This window comes from Dermochelys coriacea, chromosome 2 (assembly GCF_009764565.3).
Source record: "Dermochelys coriacea isolate rDerCor1 chromosome 2, rDerCor1.pri.v4, whole genome shotgun sequence".
In the NCBI taxonomy this organism is placed as follows: Eukaryota; Metazoa; Chordata; order Testudines; family Dermochelyidae; genus Dermochelys; species Dermochelys coriacea.
In genome coordinates, this window is record NC_050069.1 from 144,133,666 (window position 1) to 144,161,285 (window position 27,620).

General features: G+C 41.3%; 1 protein-coding gene and 1 long non-coding RNA gene across 3 annotated transcripts in view; one reads left to right on the plus strand and one right to left on the minus strand.

Moving 5' to 3' along the window:
• The window catches only part of SEMA5A (semaphorin 5A), a 627,428-nt gene that overhangs the window by 556,460 nt on the left and 43,348 nt on the right, over positions 1–27,620 (plus strand). For both annotated transcript variants that reach the window (XM_038392658.2, XM_038392657.2), the window contains exons 16-17: positions 14,390–14,615; positions 17,766–17,984. In XM_038392658.2, the coding sequence (XP_038248586.1) occupies positions 14,390–14,615; positions 17,766–17,984 (445 nt within the window). The remainder of the gene's footprint in view (positions 1–14,389; positions 14,616–17,765; positions 17,985–27,620) is intronic.
• LOC122458826 lies at positions 555–17,363 on the minus strand. The gene is made up of 3 exons (XR_006279105.1): positions 17,353–17,363; positions 17,210–17,218; positions 555–656 (listed from the first exon to the last, which is right to left on the minus strand). It is a non-coding gene; the product is annotated as an uncharacterized LOC122458826 (long non-coding RNA).

Here is a 27,620-nt window from a genome sequence, read left to right on the forward strand (position 1 = left end):
AACCATTCCCAGCTCGTGGCAAACAGAGGCTAGGGACACCGTCCCTGCCCATCCTGACTAATAGCCATTGATGGACGTATCCTCCATGAATTTATCTAGTTCTTTTTTGAACCCTGTTATAGTCTTAGCCTTCACAACATCCTCTGGCAATGAGTTCCACAGCTTGATTGTGTGTTGTTTGAAGAAATACTTCCTTTTGTTTGTTTTAAACCTGCTGCCTATTAATTTCCTTTGGTAACCCCTACTTTTTGTGTTATGAGGAGTAAATAACACTTCCTTCTTTACTTTCTCCACACCAGCCATCATTTTATAGACCTCTATTATATTCCCCCTTAGTCGTCTCTTTTCCAAGTTCAAAAGTCCCAATCTTATTAATCTCTCCTCATATGGAAGCTATGCCATACCATACGAATAATTTTTGTTGTCCTTTTCTGAACCTTTTCCAATTCCAATATATCTTTTTTGAGATGGGGCGACCACATCTGCACGCAGTATTCAAGAGGTGGGCATACCATGGATTTATATAGAGACAATATGATATTTTCTGTCTTACAATATATCCCTTTCTTAATGATTCCCAACATTCTGTTTGCTTTTTTGACTGCCGCTGCACATTGAATGGATTTTCTCAGATAACTATCCAAAATGACACCAAGCTCTCTTTCTTGAGTGGTAACAGCTAATTTAGATCCCATCATTTTATATGTATAGTTGGGATTATGTTTTCCAACGTGCATTACTTTGCATTTATCAACATTGAATTTCATCTGACATTTTGTTGCCCAGTCAGGCAGTTTTGTGACATCTCTTTGTAGCTCTTTGCAGTCTGATTTGGATTTAACTATCTTGAGTAGTTTTATATCATGTGCAAATTTTGCCACCTCACTGTTTACCCCTTTTTCCAGATCATTTATGAATATGTTGAATAGTACTGGTCCCAGTACAGACCCCTGGGGGACACCACTATTTACCTCTCTCCATTCTGAAAACTGATCATTTATTCCTAACCTTTGTTTCCTATCTTTTAACTAGTTTCCAATCCATGAGACGACTTTCCCTCTTATCCCATGATAGCCTACTTTGCTTAAGAGCCTTTGGTGAGGGAGCTTGTCAAAGACTTTCTGAAAATCTAAATACACTATATCCAGTGGATCCCTCTTGTCCACATGCTTGTTAACCCTGTCAAAGAATTCTAGGAGATGTGTAAGTCACAATTTCCCTTTACTAAAAACATGTTTACTCTTCCCCCAACAAATTATGTTCATCTATGTGTCTGACAAGTCTGTTCTTTACTATAGTTTCAACCAATTTGCCTGGTTCTGAAGTCAGGCTTACTGGCCTGTAATTGCCGGGATCACCTCTGGAGCCCTTTTTAAAAGTTGGCATCACATTAGTTATCCTCTAGTCATTTGTTACAGACACTGATTTAAATGATAGGATACAAACCACAATTATCAGAGCATCTGTGCTAGTCTGTATTCGCAAAAAGAAAAGGAGTACTTGTGGCACCTTAGAGACTAACAAATTTATTTGAGCATAAGCTTTCGTGAGCTACAGCTCACTTCATCAGATGCATTCAGTGGCAAATGGGGAGATTCTGCAATTTCACATTTGAGTTCCTTCAAACTCTTGGTTGAATACTATCTGGTCTTGATGACTTATTGCTGTTTAATTTATCAATTTGTTCGAAAACCTCCTCTAATGACACCTCAATCTGAGACAGTGCCTCAGATTTGTCAGCTAAAAAGCATAGTTCAGGTTTGGGAATCTCCCTCACATCCTCAGCCATGAAGACCAATTCAAATCATCCAATTAGTTTCTCTGCAATGGCCTTATTGTCCTTGAATGCACCTTTAGGATCTCAATTGTCCAGTGGCCCCACTGGCTGTTGGCATGTTTCCTGTTTTTGATGTACTTAAAAAAAAATTGCTATTACTTTTTGAGTCTTTCGCTAGCTCTTCTTCAAATTCTTTTTTGGCCTTCCTAATTATATTTTTACACTTCACTTGCCAGAGTTTATGCTCCTTTCTGTTTTTCTCACTAGGATTTAACTTCCGCTTTTTAAAGGATGCCTTTTGGCTTTTCATTGCTTCTTTTATTTTGTTGTTTAGGCTCAGTGGCCATTTTTTTGGTTCTATTACTATGTTTCTTAGTTTGGGGTATACATTTACATTGAGCCTCTATTATGGTGTCTTTAAAAAGTTTCCATGCAGCTTGTAGAGATTTCACTTTTAGAATTGTACCTTTTAATTTCTGTTTAACTAACTTCCTCATTTTTGTGTAGTTCCCCTTTATAAAATTAAATGCTACCGTGTTGGGCTGCTGTGGTGTTTTTCCCCACCACAGGGATGTTTAATTTAATTATGTTATGGTCACTATTACCAAGCAGTCCAGCTATATTCACCTATTGGACGAGATCCTGGGCTTCACTTAGGACTAAATTAAGAATTACCTCTCCTATTGTGGTTTCTAGGACTAGCTGCTCCCAGAACCAGTCATTTAAGATGTAAAGAAATTTTGTCTCTGCATCCCATACTGAGATGATATGTACCCAGTCAATATGGGGATAGTTGAAAGCCCCCATTATTATTGAGGTTTTTTTATTTGTATAGCCTCTCTAATCTCCCTGAGCATTTCACAGTTACTATCACTATCGTGGTCATAATGACAGGTTTCAGAGTAGCAGCCCATGTTAGTCTGTATCCGTAAAAAGAAAAGGAGTACTTGTGGTACCTTAAAGACGAACAAATTTATTAGAGCATAAGCTTTCGTGAGCTACAGCTCACTTCATCGGATGCATACAGTGGAAAATATAGTGGGGAGATTTTATATACACAGAGAACATGAAACAATGGGTATTACCATACAGTTTGTAACAAGAGTGACTGGAAAGGTGAGCTATTACCAGCAAGAGGGTGGGGGGAACGCTTGTAAGAACTACAATAACCACCTGCTGAAGTGAAGAAACAGATTGACAGAGCCAGAAGAGTACCCAGAAGTTACCTACTACAGGACAGGCCCAACAAAGAAAATAACAGAACTCCACTAGCCATCACCTTCAGCCCCCAACTAAAACCTCTCCAATGCATCATCAAGGATCTACAACCTATCCTGAAGGATGACCCATCACTCTCACAGATCTTGGGAGACAGGCCAGTCCTTGCTTAGAGACAGCCCCCCAACCTGAAGCAAATACTCACCAGCAACCACACACCACACAACAAAAACACTAACCCAGGAACCTCTCCTTGCAACAAAGCCCGTTGCCAACTCTGTCCACATATCAATTCAGGGAACACCATCATAGGGCCTAATCACATCAGCCACACTATCAGAGGCTCGTTCACCTGCACATCTACCAATGTGATATATGCCATCATGTGCCAGCAATGCCCCTCTGCCATGTACATTGGTCAAACTGGACAGTCTCTACATAAAAGAAGAAATGGACACAAATCAGACGTCAAGAATTGTAACATTCAAAAACCAGTCGGAGAACACTTCAATCTCTTTGGTCACTTGATTACAGACTTAAAAGTTTCAGAGTAGCAGCCGTAGTTAGTCTGTTAGTCTGTATTCGCAAAAAGAAAAGGAGTACTTGTGGCACCTTAGAGACTAACAAATTTATTAGAGCATAAGCTTTCGTGAGCTACAGCTCACTTCATCGGATGCATTTGGTGGAAAAAACAGAGGGGAGATTGATATACACACAGAGAGAACATGAAACAATGGGTTTATCATACACACTGTAAGGAGAAAGAAAGTTACCCAGGAAAGAATTTTCTGTAGTATCTGGCTGGTGAATCTTGCCCATATGCTCAGAGTTTAACTGATTGCCATATTTGGGGTTTGGAAGAAATTTTCCTCCAGGGCAGATTGGAGAGGCCCTGGAGGTTTTTTGCCTTCCTTTGTAGCATGGGCATGGTTGACTTGAGGGAGGCTTCTCTGCTCCTTGAAGTCTTTAAACCATGATTTAAGGACTTCAATAGCTCAGACATAGGTGAGGTTTTTCGTAGGAGTGGGTGGGTGAGATTCGGTGGCCTGCGCTGTGCAGGAGGTCGGACTAGATGATCAGAATGGTCCCTTCTGACCTTAGTATCTATGAATCTATGAGAGTGATCACTTAAGATAAGCCATCACCAGCAGCGGGGTGGGGGGGGAAAGGAGGAAAACCTTTCATGGTGACAAGCAAGGTAGGCTATTTCCAGCAGTTAACAAGAATATCTGAGAAACAGTGGGGGGTGGGGTGGGGGGGAGAAATAACATGGGGAAATAGTTTTACTTTGTGTAATGACTCATCCATTCCCAGTCTCTATTCAAGCCTAAGTTAATTGTATCCAGTTTGCAAATTAATTTCAATTCAGCAGTCTCTCCTTGGAGTCTGTTTTTGAAGCTTTTTTGTTGAAGGATAGCCACTCTTAGGTCTGTAATCGAGTGACCAGAGAGATTGAAGTGTTCTCCAACTGGTTTTTGAATGTTATAATTCTTGACGTCTGATTTGTGTCCATTCATTCTCTTACGTAGAGACTGTCCAGTTTGACCAATGTACATGGCAGAGGGGCATTGCTGGCACATGATGGCATATATCACATTGGTAGATGTGCAGGTGAACGAGCCTCTGATAGTGTGGCTGATGTGATTAGGCCCTATGATGGTGTCCCCTGAAGAGATATGTGGACAGAGTTGGCAACGGGCTTTGTTGCAAGGATAGGTTCCTGGGTTAGTGGTTCTGTTGTGTGGTGTGTGGTTGCTAGTGAGTATTTGCTTCAGATTGCGGGGCTGTCTGTAAGCAAGGACTGGCCTGTCTCCCAAGATCTGTGAGAGTGATGGGTCGTCCTTCAGGATAGGTTGTAGATCTTTGATGATGCGCTGGAGAGGTTTTAGTTGGGGGCTGAAGGTGATGGCTAGTGGAGTTCTGTTATTTTCTTTGTTGGGCCTGTAGTAGGTGACTTCTGGGTACTCTTCTGGCTCTGTCAATCTGTTTCTTCACTTCAGCAGGTGGGTATTGTAGTTGTAGGAATGCATGATAGAGATCTTGTAGGTGTTTGTCTCTGTCTGAGGGGTTGGAGCAAACAAAAAAAATTCAAAAACAGACTCCAGCAAGAGATTGCTGAATTGGAATTAATTTGCAAACTGGATACAATTAAATTAGGCTTGAATAAAGACTGGGAGTGGATGGGTCATTACACAAAGTAAAACTATTTCCCCATGTTTATTTTCCCCCTCTACTGTTCCTCACATGTTCTTGTCAACTGCTGGAAATGGCCCACCTTGATTATCACTACAAAAGGTTGGTTTTTTTTTTCTCCTGCTGGTTATAGCTCACCTTACCTGATCACTCTCGTTACAGTGTGTATGGTAACACCCATTGTTTCATGTTCTCTGTGTATATAAAATCCCCCCACTATATTTTCCACTGTATGCATCCAATGAAGTGAGCTGTAGCTCACGACAGCTTATGCTCCAATAAATTTGTTAATCTCTAAGGTGCCACAAGTACTCCTTTTCTTTTTATCCTGGTCAGGTGGTCAGTAGTATATCCTTGCTACTATAGTCATATTATTCGAGCATGGAATTACTATCCAGTTAGATTCTATGGTACAGTTTGGTTCATCTAAGATGTTTACTTCATTTGATTCTATGTTTTCTTTCACATATAATGCCCTGGAATTACTGTGTCTCATTGATTATCCTCATTCCACCAAGTTTCTGTGATGCCTATTATATCAATATCCTCATTTAATATGAGACACTCTATTTCACCCATCTTATTATTTAGATTTCTATCATTTGTATATAAGCAGTTTAAGAACATGTCACTTTTTAGCTATCTCCCATTACATGATGTAATTGAATGGGATTTTTTTTCATTTGACTGTTTTTCGTTAGATCCTACCCATATTTTATCATCTTCCATCCTCTCCTCCTTACTGAACATAGAGAATCTCCATTAATAGATCCTCCCCAAAGGGATTTCTCTGTCCGAACCACATGCTCCTTCACATCTGTTGGTTTTCCCCCAGCCCTTAGTTAAAAACTGCTCTACGACCTTTTTAATTTTAAGTGCCATCAATCTGGTTCCATTTTGGTTTAGGTGGAGCCCATCCTTCCTGTATAAGCTCCCCCTTTGCCAAAAGTTTCCCCAGCTCCTTATAAATCTAAACCCCTCCTCCCTACACCATTGTCTCATCCACACTTTGGGACCCTGCAGTTCTGCCTGTCTAACTGGCCCAGCTTGTGGAACTGGAAGTATTTCTAAGAATGCTACAGTGACATCCTAGCACCCCAGTATTCACCATTATCATGTACTTAGGATATGTTTTATACAAAGTGTGCCTTGTGAGGTATCATTCTAAAAGTCTTGGTCTGCTAGACATTAATATCTCGTTAGTTTGCATGTGCTATTGTTGTATGTGAAGTTATGAAGTTGGCTACGAATGTGTTACTGAAACATGTTGTGAGGTTGAAAATACCAATAAGCAGCCTTTCAGGTACAACAGTAAAAAGGACAAACAATGTTAATGGCTTATTGAGGGAATGCACACAAGCACAAGGATTACCCCAGGAAGTGTGTTCAATAGAAACCTTTCAGAGATAGCACCATACAATGGGAACTGTTTGACCCAGGTCACAGCAAAAGAGCTTTCTAGCAAGTGGGAAGAAGATATAAAATGGGGATAATGCCATTACGATGAGACCTCACTCTCCCTACAACACACTTGAGGAACACGGACTGAACTGTGGGAAATGATGGTCCCAGGCTAGAGGGATTTCTAGCCTGTGTATGAAAACCTGGAAAACCCAAGCTGCAGAGCCAAGGCAGCTTGTGCTTTAAGAATCTGCCAGCCTGTTTATCAGTCAGGGTGAGAATTGCCTAATTCATATCCTGCCTGTGTTAAGCTCCGTTTCCGATTTTGTTTATTTACTAGGTAATCTGCTTTGATCTGTATCATTTATAATCACTTAAAATCTAGCCTTTTGTAATTAGTAAACTTATTTTATCTTTTTATCTAAACCAGTGAGCTTTAACTGGAGTGCTTGGTGAAAATCTCTGCTTGGTTACCACAAGTGTGCATTGTTCTCTTCACACTGAGGGAGAGGCGGACTGGGTATTAAACCCATATACTGGACAGATTTGACCATGGCAGGATGGTACTGCTCTAGGGTTCCAGGATGGGAAGCTGGTGGTCAGAGAGCCTGTGTGTAGCTGTAGCTGGGTGTTTCCCTTCCTGTATGAATACTGGTGACAGTGCAAGGTGGAAGGCTTTGTAGCTTGCCACAGTAGTACAGTGTAAGAGAGAGCCCAAGCTGATGGGTTAGAGGGCTGAGTAATACCCCAGTTCCAGGTGACACCCTAGGGTGAACCCATCACAGTGGCGTAGAAGGCAGGATTATATGCACAGTTTGTTGCTCTGTGACACTGGTAGTGGTTTTAAGTGTGGTGGCTAGAAATGAGTCAAAGTGGTTACCAGTTTGTTGTTATTTTCTGTTTGCTTGTTTCGGGCAAGGGAAGTAGGGATAGAAAAGCAGGAAGATGAGTGAAAACGAAACTAGCAAGAAGCTGGAGCTTGGCAGCTTGTAGGCAGAAGAGAGGGGGAAGGAACACGAGACAGGTGGAATTAAAACAATTAAAAATAAAAGAATTGGAAGCAGAAAATGCCAGACAAGAAGGTGCATATCAAAGGCCCCTGGAACTGCAAGACAAAGAGATGGACGCCCAGAAGCTAGCCATGTAGGAGAAGGATTTCTAGCCTGTGAGAGGAATACCTGGTGTTTTTAAACAGCAAGCAAGGGCAGTTGGCCCTTAAGAATCTCTGCAACTGGCTTAAATAATCATTTAGGGTAAGTTGCTGCTCATAGCCAACCTCTTTACTATATTAAGCTTAGATTACATTTTTGTTTATTTGCTAGGTAATCTGCTTTGATTGCTATCCCTTATAATCACTTAAAATCTTTTGTAGTTAGTACATTTGTTTTTGCTTTATCACAAGCCAGTGTGTGGGAGCTATAACTTGGGGCAGAAAGCTGTGTATATTCCTCTCCATATTGAGGGAGGGGTGCATTACAGTTTACACTGTACAGTTCCCTGTGCAATGCAAGATGGTATAATTTTGGGTTTACGCTCCAGAGTGGGGTGCATGCCTAAGTGGCTGGGAAGTTCCTCAGCTGAAGCTTTCCCATGCAGAGCTGATCACAGCATCTGTATGTTTCTGCAGCTGGGTGTGTCCCTACCTGTATGTGTGCTGGTGAAGGTGCAGACCGGAGCCTAGGAGAGGACTTGGCAGGCCGGTCACAGCATTACAGTGTAAAGGGAGCCCAGGCTGGTGGGTCAGGCAGGCTCAGTGGTACCCCAGTTCCAGGTGGCACCCTGGGGGAACCCGTCACATCTATCATGAAGGTCCTAGGCTTCAATATCATATCTTGCAGCCTACATTTGGCCTCCAGGATCTCTCTCCTATCCGTCCCTATGTCATTGGTACATACATGTACCATGACCACCGGCTCCTCCCCAGCACTACACAGAAGTCTATCTAGATGTCTAAAGAAATTCACAACCTTCTCACCAGGCAGGCAAGGCACCATGCAGTTTTCCTGGTCATCGCAAATGCAGCTATCTGTTTCTAATGATCAAATCACCCATTATTAATACCTGTCTCTTCCTAATAACTGGAGTTCCCTCCCCCAGAGAGGTATCCACAGTGCAAGAAGATACCACAACATCATCTGAAAGGAGGGTCCCAACTATGGGATCGTTTTCCTTAGCTCCAGTTGGAGGTTCTCCTTCCCTGAAACTTTCATCTTCCTCAACAGCACATATACTGTCAGACCGAGGTTGGGGTCATTCTACTGGGTCCAGGAAAGTCTCATCTATGTACTTCTCTGTCTCCCTTCGCTACTCCAGTTCAGCCACTCTGGTCTCCAAAGCCTGTACAGGGTCTCTGAGGCCCAGAAGCTCCTTGCACTGAATGCATACATATGTCATCTGCCCATAGGGCCGGTAATCATACATTCTGCACTGAGTGCAATAAACTGGGTAGCCCCCAATCTGTTGCTGGACTTCTGCGTGCATTCTGTTTTTACTCCTGCAGCTTGTTCCTTTGTTGTTGTTGTTTTGGTTTTTATCAGGGGGTGTTTATGGTCTTAAATTTAAAAAAATATTAACTGTATCTAGCCCCCCACTTGCCCTCTAAACTCTCTCACAGAATTCCTGTTAGTTACTCCTGGTTGCTGTTTCCTCTGGTCACTTAGGAGCAGGCTTTTTAAAACCACGGTCTTGCTGAGTAGCCCCACCCCCTGGTTAAGGGTTGATGGGTGCTAAAGATCTTAGGGATCAAAGCCTTGTTAAGAAGCTCTCAGCCTTGCCTAACAGGCTGCTAGGCTCAGCACACGATTCCCCCCAAAAAACAGACCACAGGGTATATTTCAGTCAAGCAGCAAGCACACCGCAAACACAGGATAGCTGTGAAATTTGCAGTGCAAAAGAGTCTTTGTTTCAGGGTCTGTGCATAGTGGGTCCCAGGTGTTCATTCAGATCAAGTTTTTGAAGCTGTATTATAGTGTGCAAAATATGAAGAAAATGGCAATAGACTAAGTTAGATTTATATAATGATATTTTGCTGGTGTCCTGGTATACAGTACTTGTGATTTGTTTTTAGCTGTAGGAATATATAGTATTGTAATCAATTTTTCTTTTAAAAGAAGTTGAGAAGAGTTTCTGCTTGTCTAAAATTGTGTTCATATAGAGCAATTTAGATTTTTTTTAAATATAAAAAGCACATTCATTTTAAGTTCGATTGAACATGTTTCTGAATGCATCCAAGACTTTTGGTTCTTGAAGAAAAAGGCTATTTCAGTGTACTCAAGAACTTTGGATTTGACAGACAAACAAAGGTAAAAAATTGCATATAATGGCATCATAATACTCAAGAGAAGAAGAGCTTCAATTTATAGGGGTTTATCTTGACAAATGCAGGAAATATATGAGGTTTGATGCTGGGGTAAAACACAGAAGATGTCTGACAGCCTATGTGGCTGCTGAATTTTCTAGCCCTATCTTTTCTCAGGGTATGTTTACACTGCAATTAAAAACCTGTGGCCAGCCTGTGGCAGCTGGCTCTAGCTTGTAGGGCTCAGGCTAAGGGGCTGTTAATTGCTGTGTAGATGCTTGGGCTGGAGCCCAGGCTCTAGGACCCTGTAGGGGCCTGAACACAAACATTTACACCGCAGTTAAACAGCCCCTTAGTTCAAACCCCATGAGCTCAAGCCAGCTGGCACGGGCCAGCCACGGGTTTTTAATTGCAGTGTAGACATACCCTCAGGCAGCTTGCTGGTCCCATCCGTTTGCATCTGCTTAATTATTTTTTTTGCTGGATTTTTACTTCTTTCCACATGTGTCAAGGTTCCTTCCCCACTCTGAATTCTAGGGTACAGATGTGGGGACCTGCATGAAAAACCCCCTAAGCTCATTTTTACCAGCTTAGGTTAAAACTTCCCCAAGGTACAAACTATTTTACCTTTTACCCTTGGACTTATATTGCTGCCACCACCAAGTGTCTAACAAATATATAACGGGGAAAGAGCCTACTTGGAAACGTCTTTCCCCCAAAATCCTCCCAAACCCTACACCCCCTTTCCAGGGGAAGGCTTGATAAAAATCCTCACCAATTTGCATAGGTAAACACAGACCCAAACCCTTGGATCTTAAGAACAATGAAAAAGCAATCAGGTTCTTAAAAGAAGAATTTTAATTAAAGAAAAAGTAAAAGAATCATCTCTGTAAAATCAGGATGGTAAATACCTTACAGGGTAATCAGATTCAAAACATAGAGAATCCCTCTAGGCAAAACCTTAAATTACAAAAAGACACAAAAACAGGAAAATACATTCCATTCAGCACAGCTTATTTTATCAGCCATTTAAACAAAACAGAATCTAATGCATATCTAGCTAGATTACTTACTAAGCTCTAAGACTCCAATCCTTTTTTGTTCCCGGCAAAAGCATCACACAGACAGAGAAAAACTTTTGTTTCTCCCCCTCTCCAGCTTTGAAAGTATCTTGTCTCCTCATTGGTCATTTTGGTCAGGTGCCAGCGAAGTTATCCTAGCTTCTTAACCCTTTACGGGTGAAAGGGTTTTTCCTCTGGCCAGGGGGGATTTTCAAGGTGTTTATCCTTCCCTTTATATTTATGACAACATGAAACAAATATTTTGGGCCAGAACCCAGTGGAACTTTGCTCATTTATACCAGGTGAGACTCTGGTCCTTTATATGAGAAGGTTTCAGCTACCAACTCAAAACTACAGCTATTGAATTTTGAAAAATGATATAATTGGACCACAATGAAACAAACAACAAGAGTAACTTGAAACACAGAAGTATTTGGAATCAATATACAATTTTACAGTTCTGAGAGAATATTCTAGTAATAATCTCCCCACCGATGCAGTACATTAAGAGCAAATCCTAAAAGACAACCCGTATGATGAGTGAATTTTAATAGGTTATTAATGCTGACGTGGCTGTCTTGTGTATGTTGAAAGATTACTTCTGTAGATCACAAAGAAAAAGAACAGAAAAGAGAACAAAAGAAGTGCATGCAACAAGGAGATACTGTATGCATAAAAGAAACAATAAAGAAACTGAAAACAGAAAAAAGATAAATAGGAAACAGAATATTCTATAGAAAACTGGTTCTTTTACTTGTAACTGTAGTAGCTAACAAATAGAGTTGTGTGTTTTTCTTAATATGCTACAGTGTACTTTTAATCATCTTTAGTCTTGAATCTATAGTTGAATCAGAAAATAATGGGATGTACTCAGTCTGCTATCTATTCTATCATTTATTCTGTGCACCGTCTCTTTCAGAGGCAATATTCCCTCAAACTTATTTCTATGTTGGCAGCTGCCTGTGGCAGCTGGCTCTGGCTTGTAGGGCTCAGGCTAAGGGGCTGTTTAATTGCTGTGTAGATGCTTGGGCTGGAGCCCAGGCTCTCTAGGGTCCTGTAGGGGCCCAAACACAAAAATTTACACTGCAATTAAACAGCCCCTTAGTTCAAACCCCATGAGTTCAAATTCCATCTACAATTTAAAGTAGAATATCTTTTGCACATAATATTGTTGCTCTCCATTTTTGCTGATGGATACTTACTTTGATATATTACTGAAATCACACAACACAAAAAGTGTGGGCAATCTTGGCATTACAATAATAGATGCATATCCTGTTCCATTACATAATATTATTTCATTATGTTTTTATGTATAGCTAGAACCAAAATATATTGCCAATATCACATTTAATATTTAATTTTATTAAAGATGCAATAACTATCACTATTTTTAATTTTACTTTAGGTGTCAGTCAATGTAAAGAGTGAAAAACTTGTATTCTATGAATTTTTAGCCTCCTTCGCAGACACACGGGCAGGGCCCTTGTGATTCTGTAACCCAAGAATTTACCATGCAATTTGCTGCAGAACTGTGCTTCAAAATCTATGGCCATGTCCATACTACAGGGATTATAACAGCATAACAACAGCTAAAATGGCATAACCGCATAGCATAGACGCAGCCTACAGCAATAGAAGGGATTTTTCTGGCACTGTTGGAACACCACTTACCCAAGCGATGGTAGCTAGGTGGATGGAAGGATTTTTGGAGCTGCGTCTACACCAGGGGTTAAACCAGCATAGCTACAGTGCTCAGCAGTGTGGATTTTTCATACCCCTGAGCACCATACCTATGTCAAACTAAATTTTAAATCTAGATGAGGCCTAACCTTTCGTTTAAAAAAAAATGGTGGTCCTGTCACACCACTCATTACTTCAGCTTTAACACCGGTTTAACTCCACAGATTTCAGTGAAGTAAAGCTGGGGTAACACAGTGGTGAATCAGGACATATGTTTTTAGCCTTCTGGATTGCAAAGAAAGCCTTGAAAATGTGTCTGCACTCCGTAGTTTATGTTGGCATAGCTAGTGCTAATAGTGCCTCTAAGGTAGACGGAGCCTTTATCAACAGAAGGTATTTTTGTGTTGGTGTAGATACACCACCTTTCCGAACAACATTATCTACATCTGTAGAAGCACTCTTGGGTCAAAACAGCTAAGTCTACTCTGGGGTTTTTGCCGGTGTAGCCATGTTGGTCAGGGTTATGTTTTTTTCACATGCCTGATCAATGTAGCTATGCTGATATAACTTATAAACCCTGGTCTATACTAAAAAGTTAGGTCAACTCTGCTATATTACTCAGGGTGTGAAAAATCCACACCCTCGAGCAACGTGGTTACATTGACTTAACCCCTGGTGTAGACAGCTCTAGGTCAACAGAAGAATTTTTCCAAAGACCTAGCTATTGCCTCTCGGGGAGGTTGATTATCTGTGCCGACAGAGGAGAACGCATCTCGTCGACATAGGTAATGTCTACAGTACTGATGTACTACAGTGGTGCAGCTGCAGCTGTGTCTCTGTAGCGTTTCAAGTGTAGACAAGCCCTAAGTGTAGACCACACCTGAGGGTACACTGTTGCAATCGAGTTTTTCTGAGTATGCAGACAGCCTGAAACAATAGTTCTAAAAGGTGTGAATTGCCCCACTCATCTCAGTAGGTTGTGAATAATGTTGATATTTACAATGTTATCTTGTCTCATACCTCTCCCATACTTGGCTGCCAAAACCTGCCATTTCACCATGACATCTTCTGTCATGCAGTTGGGCAATATCAGTACAAAAATGTGCAGTATATTGCAAAAAAGAAAAGGAGTATTTGTGGCACCTTAGAGACTAACAAATTTATTTGAGCATAATCTTTCGTGAGCTACAGCTCACTTCATCGGATGCATTCTGTGGAAAATTCAGTGGGGACATTTATATACACACACAAAGAACATGAAACAATGGGTTTTATCATACACACTGGGTTTTATCATACACACTGTAAGGAGAGTGATCACTTAAGATGAGCTATTACCAGCAGGAAGGATGGGGGGAAGGAGGAAAACCTTTTGTGGTGATAATCAAGGTGAGCCATTTCCCGCAGTTAACAAGAAAGTCTGAGGAACAGTGAGGGGTGGGGTGGGGGGAGAAATAACATGGGGAAATAGTTTTACTTTGTCATTATGCCATACATACGCTTTGTGAATCCCGGTAATTTTTCTAGGTAACAAAATTTAGACATGGGAACACTCAAGGTCACCACTCCTAAATTCCTTTGTGAATCTAGCCCATTCTTTATATTCCTCCAAGTAGAAAAAAACCTTTGGGTTATTATAATTCAAAATCCACTGGCAGGGATGAAGATTGGAGGAGAAGTAGATGGGATCAAAATTCTCGTCAGGTTGTTTATTCTGTACCATACTGTAAATATAGACAGTTTATCATTTTCTTCCAGGAGTATCAGCCTTGTAACACCAATCCCTGTCCAGAGCTGAAAAAGACCACCCCCTGGACTCCTTGGACTCCGGTCAATATCTCAGACAACGGTGGCCACTATGAACAACGATTCCGATACACTTGCAAGGCACGCTTGCCTGATCCAAATTTGCTAGAGGTGGGAAGACAAAGGATTGAAATGCGTTACTGTTCCAGTGATGGTACCAGCGGTTGCTCAACAGACGGTAAGCAGAGATAGTACAAGTGAATAATAGCCCCTAGCAGACAATGGTATAACACAATCAAGTGGCTGGAAGTTGAATTCAGACTGGAATTAAGGTGTATGTTTTTAACAGTGAGATTAATCAGGAATTGGAACAATTTACCAAGTGTTGTGGTGAATTTTCCATCATTGGTAATTTTTCAATCAAGATTACATAGGATTGTTTATAGATATGCTTTAGTTCAAATAGGAATTAATTCAGAGTATCCTATGGCTTGTGTTTTATAGGAGGTCAGACAAGATGATCACACTGGTCATTTCTGGTCTTGGAATCTATGAACCTGCTAAAGAGATGGCTGTAATTCCATTTTCATGATAGAGTGAAGCTTTTTGTCTTGCTGGTGTTTTTCATAATCTTACAGAGTTTAAGGCCAGAAGGGACCACTGGATCATCTAGTCTGACCTTCTGTATATCAGAGGTCACCAGCACTACCCAGTATCTACACACTAAACCCAACAACTGAAATTAGACCACAGTATTACAGCCCACTGGAGATTAGACTATTATGTGCCACAGGCAGAGAATAATAGAACCAAGATGGCCCCGCCCTGTGCCTGGAACCCCCAAAAAGGCAGGAATATGATTAAGTGAGATATACCCAGATATTCATGGCAAGTGACCCACACCCACATGCTGCTGAAGAAGTTCAACGCTCCCATATTTCACTTTCATCTGACCAGGAGATGTTGTTGGGAACCTAGCCACTGTGATCCATGCTTTTCATCACCTCCCGACTGAACTCTACCTGGGGGTGAACATAACCACTACAAAAAGATAGGTGCTGGTACAGCATGCTGGGCGCACCTCGTTAGCAACAATGGCTGCTACAAACACATTTCACCTGCTTTTATTAGCTTGTCTAGTTTTCCATTCACTTCAGAGGAGAGTTCAAAGTCCTGGCCATAACTCAAAAGGTACCTAATGGATCAAGATAGAGTTACATCAGAGACTCTCTTACCACCACTTGTAATCACCATTTCCTGTAATCTCCAAAAGTGACTGCACTTACAGGGATGTGGTGGCTGACTAGGCCCATATAGAAGCAGAACATTTTTGGCAGCATGACCCCAGCTACGGAACATCTTGCCAGAAGAGACCAGACTAAACCCAATCTTAATATTCAGCAACCAGGGTAAAACACACCTCTTCCATAAAACCTTCCCCCAGTATCAATGTTGTTAACAAGCCAAACAAAAATCCTACACACATCCTACAAGCTTTTCTGTATTGATGGGTGTGAGAGAAAAACACCTTTTTATTCCCCATGTTGGGCTCTTTAATTTTCCACAAAGCTATGCACTATAAGGAAACAAAGAGAGATCTGTAGATAGATGTACAGTTATTTCATGCAACTTCTGGCAGTACAGTCAATCACTGTGTCAGTGCCTGGAAATTACATCACCTTTGTCTCTTTCTTTATTTCAATATTGCCCACTGTTATTGTGTACTGAATAAAAGTCTCTAAGGCCCCATATATACTAGGAATATTGTAAATGTATTGAGTAGGGTGCATCACAAGTGCAGGTATAACAGTGTTACTAATGTTTGAAGCTGTGGTGGAGATGGAACATAGGTATTTTTAATACTATTTCAGCTAATCATGTCCAGGAGTTCATTGCAGCAGAATTGGTATAGCAAAGCAATTTGTGTAGACACAAGGCAAAATTGCAAGTGTCTTTAACTTAATTCATCGTGGATGTCTTGAACTGTTTGTGCTTCCATTGGTACAAAACAACTGTTTCAGTTAACAAACGATTCATTGTGGACAGGGTTTCATACTGCAGCCAAAGATCTCATGCCCTAGCTTGGAGTGAAGCCCACTGGACACAGTGAATGTAGTGCTTGTTACAGTCCATTTGCTTAGGGTACTTATATTAGTATGGTTTGAGTTTAAGATTACTAGAGGGCAACGTCTTCTCAATATCAATCGTGACTCATAATATATTTTATTGGTTGATTAAACATACTTGTTACTACTTTAACACTATTTAACTCACCCAAAGAGAGTGAGCTTACAGCCTGAATGTGAGTCTAGAGCCCATTCTACTCGAGAAACATTTTTCAAAAATTTCCCAGTGTTGATGACATGGTTCACCTTCACTTATGTTAGCAATATTGGGAGTCCTAGTGTAGACAAACTCCTAGCTCCTACAGCTGTTTTAAGCACCGTGTCATCTAGCCTGCTGAGAGTAGTTCTAATCAAACCAGTACTTAAAATGGTGGCAGCAGCCAATGATCCATCTACAGTAGGGCTCCCAATGATGCTAATATTAATAAAGGTGAACCATGTTAGTAATGCTGGAAAACTTCAGAAGAATTACCCTAATACAGTTAGAGGCTGATATCACGGCCATACATTGCAGATGTACACAGTCACTGAGCAGTTCTGCTACAGCTCAGAGGATCAGAAGTTAAGTGCTATGCTGAGAACTTTTGAGGGAGTTCCTTTCCAGGCAGGATCTAGCCCTAAAGTGGATTGAAATGACCTTTAGAAGTGGTTCATCCAGGTGGGGATTGAGGCATAATTTGCAATGTTGCTGTTAGCAAGCTTCCACACCCATTGCCTACACTGTACCTTTTGAGTGTTTAATCTGGCACCTTTTCCAAGCACTAAATTCACTTTAAAAGATAACAGACAAGGAAAAAAGTTTGGAAAAGGTTTGAAACGTGGTTTCATTTTCCTGCTGGCTGATTTAACCAAGAAGCACACTATTCTCATTACATATGAGAATGGTTCACTTACCATAGTCAACTGTGTCTTAGCACTTCAGCTGAGTGAAGAAGAGTCTGAAAAGTGCAATTTTAAATGGGAAAAATACTTTTCCTCACAACGACTTTTTCATGGAAATTCATTAAATTATTATTTGATCCTAAAATTTGAGCAGGGTTATCAGTATTGGTTCATTTCTACTGTGATGTAATGGCAGCTGCAGACACCATAGGAGGATTTATGGGATTCCTGAGGGAGTGAAATAGAATTATGCGGTTGTGTAGCCAAACGAGTACCAGAAATGTTCATTAAAAAATTAAGATTAAATATAAAGACAAAATGTTTGTTTTCAAGGTGATAGTCTTTAATCCCATGATCTGCTTTCAATCTTAATTCTTTAGGACTGTCAGGGGATTTCTTGCGTTCTGGACGATACTCCGCTCATACAATTAATGGAGCCTGGTCACCATGGACTCCATGGTCTCAGTGCAGTCGAGACTGCAGCAGAGGTATTCGCAACCGCAAACGTGTCTGCAACAATCCTGAGCCCAAATACGGGGGTCTTCCGTGTCTGGGCCCATCTCTGGAGTACCAGGAATGCAACATCTTGTCTTGTCCAGGTAAGAGTTGAGAGATATCAATAAGGGGTATGGAAATGATATAGTTCACTTTCAAGTCCATACTTTACAGTAGTAAAAATTATAAACTAGTTCAAACCATTTCCTCCTCAGCTTCTTTCCAGACAAACAAGTTAGCCCAACCAAAGTGAACTTAACAAAATAACTTTTGCTCTGTAAATTTCAGCAATGATTTGAAACCAGTGCTATATAAATGGTGCAGAAGACATGCATTCATGGTAACTGCCCATAGCAACTAAAACTAATTTATATTGCAAAAAGACCCTTTGACATTCAATCAGTACCAGTGTAAGATATGAGTGCTTTAATATATAAGGTACCATATGGAAATGTGATTTCTGAGCTATTTCAACAGACCAAGTTGTTTTGCTGCCAGAAAGAGAGAATTTCTTTAGCGAAGCAGCCAGTTAGATTTATAATGGATATAGACTAGAGACCAGATCCTCAGCTAGTGCAAATCAGTGTATCTTTATTGATTTCAGTGTAGTGTAGCTATACTTTATTTACACTAACTGAGACTTTGGCCCTAAAGCTTTGAGAAATGTTCATGAGAAAGAAAAGGATAATAATGTGAAACTGGCCTAGTTCAGAATTGTCTTTCAAACTCAAAGCTTAGTTTTATCAAAGTAAGGTTTATGAACCTGTTGAGTGAATTTGTGACAGATTTTGAATGCAAGGCCCCAGGAAGTCTTGTGTGGTCCTGGACAGGTAACAGGAAGAAATGGTATCTCAGGTTCACTGTAAATAGTGAGAGTTCATTAGAAGAATCTTAAGCAGCTTTTTCATTGACAATTATTTTATGATTCACTAAAAAGAGATTAAAACCTAAATGAATATTTTTTCAGACAGTGGATACAGATGTGCATCGTTATTGTATCTTCTATATTTGGCAAGATTATTTGTTCCTGATCTTCTCTCTCTCTCTCTTTCTCAAACAGAGGGGCCCCACATCAGGAGGATATGTAGAGAAGAGGGGGAGTGCTGGCTGCTCAGCATGCTTTCCTTCTTCTTCACACCTGATATGGCTGTGGCATTATTCCCCTTTTAACCCTAAAGGAATTCCATATGTGAATAATGTTGACCCAGTAAATAGTCTCTCAGGCTTTCCAACCACGAACCTCAGGTTGGGGGAAGAATTGGGGCTGAAGGAGATTGGAGAGAGGGCAAATCTGAATCCCTACACAGGGAAGCCCAAGAGAGCTGAGAGCCAACAAATGGTTACAGCTGACAGATTCAGTGGCCCATGTCCAGTGAAGATTTTAGCAGTCTGGGGCATGTTTACTATGTGCTAACTGGCAACAGTTCTCTAGGGGGATAGTCAGAATGTGGAGCATCCCATTCACTTAGATTCATAGATACTAAGGTCAGAAGGGACCATTCTGATCATCTAGTCCGACCTCCTGCACAGCGCAGGCCACAGAATCTCACCCACCCACTCCTATAAAAAACCTCACCCATGTCTGAGCTATTGAAGTCCTTAAATCATGGTTCAAAGACTTCAAGGAGCAGAGAAGCCTCCCTCAAGTCAACCATGCCCCATGCCACAGGTTGTCAGGAGGGAAGTGTACACCCACTCTGAGCTGCTCCTACTCAGGACTCCCCCAGGCCAAGGGAATCCCCAGCAGGGGATCTGTTTTCTGGTGGTGCTGGTTTCCGATCGCTTTGCACTATATGAACAGTGTAAAGATAGCAGATAGGTCAGAATATTGATTGTGGCCCCTTAATCTTCTTGAAATAAGATTTGGCCCTTAAATGGAAATAGTTGGACATCATGAGGCAGAGCCTCAGCTGGTATAAATGGTCAGGCTCAACTGAAGTCAACAGAGCTATGGGAATTTATGCTAACTGAGGACCTGCCCTCAATGGGTATAGAGACTTGTTCCAGGCTTATTTATAGTTTTAAATTTAAGTAAGCAAAATCTAAATAGGCATTTCAAAAACAATCCAGATTCATAGTTTCATTACCCATACAGTAATAACAGGAGAAAATATTCCTGTAAAATTAGACCAGATTTGTTGTTTCCCCTTCACTATTGGTTCTTAAAACAGAATTTGGGGTTGGATTTTTTTAAAATGGTGGCTTTTTAAAAGTGAAATATTTTATAAGGTTTCCAAAAATGGGATCTTTTTAACTTAGTAATTTTGCAATTATTTTCAGTAGAAATTGGTACAGTCAGCAGAAAATACAAGTTTTCCATGATATTAATATGAAGAGCATGATAGTGGTACTAGTATCTAAGACTGAGCCAGTATACACAGCTAAGCAAATCAGAAAACAGAAAGTGGTGAAGTTATAAGGAACAACTAGTAGAACTTGAAACTGACATTTTGGTTACAATCGATCCCCATTGTTGCATCCCCATTGTTTCTGCTTTTGAAAATGATTTTCAAGAACTGACAGAAGAAAGAGGATAGTGGGCCCTGCTAAAGCAGGAATCTGATGTCCTGATATGTCTGATATCTTTTCTCAGTGATTTGTTTCCTTCTTGGCCACAAATTAAATTTGAATAAGTCTGCACAGCCTGAATGAAACATCCAAGTGTGTGGTGATTTGGGAGCAGATAGAGAATGATGTCATTCTGATGGGACTCAAAGAAATCCTTCCGGTTCTCCAGTACAGCTGATTCACAGCAGCTTGTGTTTATCAATAATTAAAATTAAATTTAAGGGTCCAAATCAGATCAATCTGAAGGGGGAAAAAGAGAAAGAGGTATATATAGTTGCTCTTTTCTTCAACACATGTGGTAGGGTGAGTAATGGTAATAAGATACGGCTCATCCAGAAGTTGGGCTTGATTGTACATTCAGAGAGAGAGAGAGACAGGAGTATTTAATAGAAGTATAAAAAAGTAATTGAGGTTTTTTAATGAAAGTCACAGAAAGCTAGTTTGTAGATAACAAATGCATACGTCAGAGTGAAAGTCATTGTTTTGCAGAATATCTGAAATGATAGCCGTGAGTGCGAGGAGGTAAGTTTCATGCTGACCCCAGGATAAGCTGGTGAAGAAGTGACCAGTATGGTACGTGCAGGCAAGAGGAGGGAGCTTTGCATTAGTATTGTCCAAGAACGTAAGAACGGCCATACTGGGTCAGACCAAAGGTCCATCCAGCCCAGTATCCTGTCTTCCAATAATGGCCAATGCCAAATGGCCCAGAGGGGATGAACAGAACAGGTAATCATCATGTGATCCATCCCCTGTCACTCATTTCCAGCTTCTGGCAAACAGAGGCTAGGGACACCGTCCCTGCCCATCCTGACTAATAGCCATTGATGGACCTATCCTCCATGAATTTATCTAGTTCTTTTCTGAACCCTGATACAGTCTTGGCCTTCACAACATCCTATAGCAAGGAGTTACACAGGTTGACTGTGCGTTGTGTGAAAAAATACTTCCTTTTGTTTGTTTTAAACCTGCTGCCTATTAATTAATTTGGTGACCCCTAGTTTTTGTATTATGAGGAGTAAATAACATTTCCTTATTTACTTTCTCCATGGCAGTCATGATTTTATAGCTCTCAATCACATCCCCCCTTAGTCATCTATTTTCAGAGCTCAAGAGTCCCAGTTTTATTAATCTCTCGTCATATCGGAGCTGTTCCATACCCTTAATCATTTTTGTTGTCCTTTTCTGAACCTTTTCCAATTCCAATATATCTTTTTTCAGATGGGGCGACCACATCTGCACACAGTATACAAGAGGTTGGCCTACCGTGGATTTATATAGAGGCAATATTTTCTGTCTTATTATTTATCCCTTTCTTAATGATTCCCAACATTCTGTTTGCTTTTTTGACTACTGCTGCACATTGAGTGGATGTTTGCAGAGAGTCACTTCACAGTCACTTCAAGATCTCTTTCTTGAGTGATAACAGCTAATTTAGACCCCATCATTTTATATGTATAATTGGGATTATGTTTTCCAATGTGCATTACTTTGCATTTATCAACATTGAATTTCATTTGCCATTTTGTTGCCCAGTCACCCAGTTATGAGAGTTCCTTTTGTAGCTCTTTGCAGTCTGCCTGGGTCTTAGCTATCTTGAGTAGTTTTGTATCATGCAAATTTTGCCACCTCATAGTTTGCGCCTTTTTCCAGATCATTTATGATTATGTTGAATGGGATTGGTTCCAGTACAGACCTGTGGGGACACCACTATTTACCTCTCTCCATTCTAAAACTGACCATTTATTCCTACCCTTTGTTTCCTATCTTTTAACCAGTTACCAATCCATGAGAGGACCTTTCCTCTTATCCCATGACTGCTTTCTTTGTTTAAGAGCCTTTGGTGAGGTACCTTGTCAAAGACTTTCTGAAAATCTTAATACATTCTATCCACTGGATGCCCCTTGTCCACATGCTTGTTGACCCCCTCAAAGAATTCTAGTAGATTGGTGAGGCATGATTTCCCTTTACAAAAACGATGTTGACTCTTCCCTTGACTCTTCAAATTATGTTCATCTATGCGTCTGACAATTTTGTTCTTTACTATAGTTTCAACCAGTTTGCCTAGTAGTGAAGTCAGGCTTATTGGCCTGTAATTGCCGGGATCACCTCTGAAGCCCTTTTTAAAAATTGGCTATCCTCCAGTCATTTGGTACAGGTTTCAGAGTAGCAGCCGTGTTAGTCTGTATTCGCAAAAAGAACAGGAGTACTTTTTGCACCTTAAATTTGTTAGTCTCTAAGGTGTAACAAGTACTCCTGTTCATTCGGTACAGAAGCTGATTGAAATGATAGGTTACAGACTACAGTTAGTAGTCCTGCAGTTTCACATTTGAATTCCTTCAGAATTCTTGAATAAATACCATCTGGTCCTGGTGACTTATTACTATTTAGTATATCAGTTTGTTCCAAAACCTTCTCTAATGACACCTCAATCTGGGACAGTTCCTCAGATTTATCAGCAAAAAAGAATGGCTCAGGTTTGGGAATCTCCCTCACATCCTCAACTGTGAAGACAGATGCAAAGAATTCATTTAACTTCTCTTCAATGGCCTTATCGTCCTTGAGTGCTCCTTTAGCATCTCGATTGCCCAGTGGCCACACTGGTTGTTTAGAAGACTTCTTGCTTCTGATATACTTAAAAAAAATTTTACTATTACTTTTTGACTCTTTGGCTAGCTGTTCTTCAAATTCTTTTTTGGCCTTCCTACTTATATTTTTATACTTCATTTGCCAGAGTTTATGCTCCTTTCTATTTTCCTCACTAGGATTTAACTTTCACTTTTTAAAGGCCTTTTTGCCTCTCACTGCTTCTCTTACTTTGTTATTTAGCCACGGTGGCTCTTTTTTGGTTCTCTTACTATGTTTTTTAATTTGGGGTATACATTTAAATTGAGCCTCTATTATGGTGTCTTTAAAAAGTTTCCATGCAGCTTGCAGGGATTTTACTTTTGGTGCTGTACCTTTTAATTTCTGTTAAACTAATCTCTTCATTTTTGTGTATCCCCACCCCTTCTGAAATTAAATGCTACAGTTTGGGTCGCTGTGGTGTTTTCCGCACCACAGGGACATTAAATGTAATTATATTATGGTCACTATTATCAAGCGGTCCAGCTATATTCACCTCTTGGACCTGATCCTGTGCTCCACTTAGGACTAAATGAAGAATTGCCTCTTCTGTTGTGGGTTCCAGGACTAGCTGCTCCAAGAAGCAGTCATTTAAGGTGTCAAGAAACTTTATCTCTGCATCCTGTTCTGAGGTGATATGTACCCAGTCAATATGGGGACAGTTGAAATTCCCCATTATTATTGAGTTTTTTATTTTTATAGCCTCTCTAATCTCCCTGAGCATTTCAAGCCACTGTCACCATCATAGAATCAGAATGTCAGGGTTGGAAGGGACCTCAGGAGGTCATCTAGTCCAACCCCCTGCTTAAAGCAGGACCAATCCACAACTAAATCATCCCAGCCAGAGCTTTGTCAAGCCTGACCTTAAAAACCTCAAAGGAAGGAGATTCCACCACTTCCCTAGGTAACACATTCCAGTGCTTCACCACCCTCCTAATGAAAAAGTTTTTCCTAATATCCAACCTAAACTTCTCCCACTGCAACTTGAGACCATTACTCCTTGTACTGTCATCTGCTACCACTGAGAACAGTCTAGACTGATCTTTGGAACCCCCTTTCAGGTAGTTGAAAGCAGCTATCAAATCCCCCCTCATTCTTCTCTTCTGCAGACTAAACAATCCCAGGTCCCTCAGCCTCTCCTCATAAGTCATGTGTTCCAGCCCCCTAATCATTTTTGTTGCCCTCCACTGGACGCTTTCCAATTTTTCCACATCCTTCTTCTAGTGCGGGGCCCAAAACTGGATACAGTACTCCAGATGAGGCCTCACCAATGTGGAATAGAGGGGAATGATCACGTCCCTCGATCTGCTGGCAATGCCCCTACTTATACATCCCAAAATGCCGTTGGCCTTCTTGGCAACAAGGGCACACTGTTGACTCATATCCAGCTTCTCGTCCACTGTAACCCCTAGGTCCTTTTCTGCAGAACTGCTACCTAGCCATTGGGTCCCTAGTCTGTAGCTGTGCATGGGATTCTTCCGTCCTAAGTGCAGGACTCTGCACTTGTCCTTGTTGAACCTCATCAGATTTCTTTTGGCCCAATCCTCTAATTTGTCTAGGGCCCTCTGTATCCTATCCGTACACTCTAGCAATCTGCCACTCCTCTCAGTTTAGTGTCATCTGCAAACTTTCTGAGGGTGCAGTCCATGCCATCTTCCAGATCATTAATGAAGATATTTAACAAAACTGGCCCCAGGACCGACCCTTGGGGCACTCTGCTTGATACCGGCTGCCAACTAGACATGAGCCATTGATCACTACCTGTTCAGCCCTACGATCTAGCCAGCTTTCTGTCCACCTTATAGTCCATTCATCCAGCCCATACTTCTTTAACTTGCTGGCAAGAATACTGTGGGAGTATCAAAAGCTTTGCTATAGTCAAGGAATAACATGTCCACTGCTTTCCCGTCATCCACAGAGCCAGTTATCTTGTCATAGAAGGCAATTAGATTAGTCAGGCATGACTTGCCCTTGGTGAATCCATGCTGACTGTTCCTGATCACTTTCCTCTCCTCAAAGTGCTTCAAAATTGATTCCTTGAGGACGCGTTCCATGATTTTTCCAGAGACTGAGGGGAGGTTGACCGGCCTGTAGTTCCCCAGATCATTCTTCTTCCCTTTTTTAAAGATGGGCATTACATTAGCCTTTTTCCAGTCGTCCGGGACCTCCACCGATCGCCATGAGTTTTCAAAGATAATGGCCAATGGCTCTGCAACCACATCCGCGAGCTCCTTTAGCACTATCGGATGCAGCGCATCCGACCCCATGGACTTGTGCTCATCCAGCTTTTCTAAATAGTCCCGAACCACTTCTTTGTCCACAGAAGGCTGGTCACTTCCTCCCCATGCTGTGCTGCCCAGTGAAGTAGTCTGGGAGCTGACCTTGTTCGTGAAGACAGAAGCGAAAAAAGCATTGAGTACATGGCTTTTTCCACATCCTCTGTCACAAGGTTTCCTCCCTCATTCAGTAAGGGGCCCACACTTTCCTTGCCTTTCTGCTTGTTGCTAACAAACCTGAAGAAACCCTTCTTGTTACTCTTAACATCTCTAGCTAGCTGCAACTCCAAGTGTGATTTGGCCTTCCTGATTTCACTCCTGCATGCCTGAGCAATATATTTTTATACTCCTCCCTGGTCATTTGTCCAATCTTCCACTTCTTGTAAGCTTCTTTTTTGTGTTTAAGATCAGCAAGGATTTCACTGTTAAGCCAAGCTGGTTGCCTGCCATATTTACTATTCTTTCTACACATCAGGATGGTTTGTTCCTGCAACCTTAATAAGGATTCTTTAAAATACAGCCAGCTCTCCTGGACTCCTTTCCCCCTCATGTTATTCTCCCAGGGGATTCTGCCCATCAGTTCCCTGACGGAATCAAAGTCTGCTTTTCTGAAGTCCAGGGTCCGTATTCTGCTGCTCTCCTTTCTTCCTTGTGTCAGGATCCTGAACTCGACCATCTCATGGTCACTGCCTACCAGGTTCCCATCCACTTTTGCTTCCCCTACTAATTCTTCCCATCCTGGTCAGGTGATCAGTAGAATATTCCTACTGCTATATTCTTATTATTCAAGCATGAAATTACTATCCATAGAGATTCTGTGGTACAGTTTGGTTCATTTAAGATTTTTACTTTATTTGATTCTATGCTTTCTTTTACATATAGTGCCAGTTCCCCACCAGCACAGCTTGTTCTGTCCTTCCTATATATTTTGTACCCTGGTATTACTGTGTCCCATTGATTATCCTCATTCCACCAAGTTTTTGTGATGCCTGTTATATCAATATCCTCATTTAATACGAAATACTCTGGTTCACCCATCTTCTTATTTAGACTTCTAGGACTGGTATATAAGCACTTTAAGAACTTGTCACTTTTTAGTTGTCTCCCATTACATGATGTAATTGAATGAGACTTTTTGTCATTTGACTGTTTCTCATCAGATCCTACCCGTATTTTATCATCTTCCATCCTCTCCTCCTTACTAGGACACAGGGAATCTCCCTTAGTAGATCCTCCCCTAAGGAATGTCCCTGTCCGAACCACATGCTCCTCCACACCTTGTTGGTTTTCTCCCAGCCCGTAGTTTAAAAACTGCTCTACTACCTTTTTAATTTTAAGTTTTGGGTTCCATTTTAAATTCAAGCTGCCTGCACTCTCACTTCTTTCCTTCTAAGGGGACGGGTCTAGGTGAAAAATAATCATTCATGAGGAGATGTCGGTCTAAGTGCAATTTTCATCATGCTAATAGGATGCTTAGGTGCACCTTCCTCACTTAGGGCTGGAAGCAGAGGCGATGTATAGCAGGGACATCGGGGATCAAGTGTCTAGGGAGGATGGTGGGCTTCAGAGCCTGAGCTCCAGCCAGAGCTGCAACTTCAAAGTGCTGTCTATACAGATATTTTTAGAGCGTTAGTGTAAGTCTCACTAGCCTGAGTCTGTCACCCAAACATTGTGTAGCCATACCCATTGGTGTCCACATAGCTCTATGTGCACTAAGCAGAATATAAGATGCTACACCTTCCCTTCATCTCCACTTCAGGTATGGAGGGGAAATCAGGGACAGAGCGATGGGCACAATCCCCTCACACAAGTGGGCAGGGAGTGAACTCAGAAGGGCAAGGAATGGGGGATATTTTAGTTCTGCCCTAGTCCCCAAAGTACTGGCCACGGCCGCTGAGCCATTGTGTAGGAGGAAATAATCTTCTACTGGTCAGGGTCAGTAGCAGATTATAAATGTATGGGAAGAAAGGAAGAGCAAAGAAGGAATTGATCCTCTCTGAGGCAAAACCCCTTCCCTGGGCTCTTTCATACTAGCCCTTACACAGAGCTCATCATTAGAGTATAATCTAGCTCTTAGTCCTTACTGCAGCTAGTAGACAGGCATAAGTTGGCAGCTAGGCAACTGTGTTCTCATTAATGCAGGATCAGGTTCTAGTCTGCTCCCTGTCCTGCTTATCACTATTTAATTTGTATTTATATATGCAATACTGCATGCTTCTGCTGTGCAATAGGGTGGTGGAACAGAAGGGGGTAGGCAGTGAGGCCTAGTTCTCT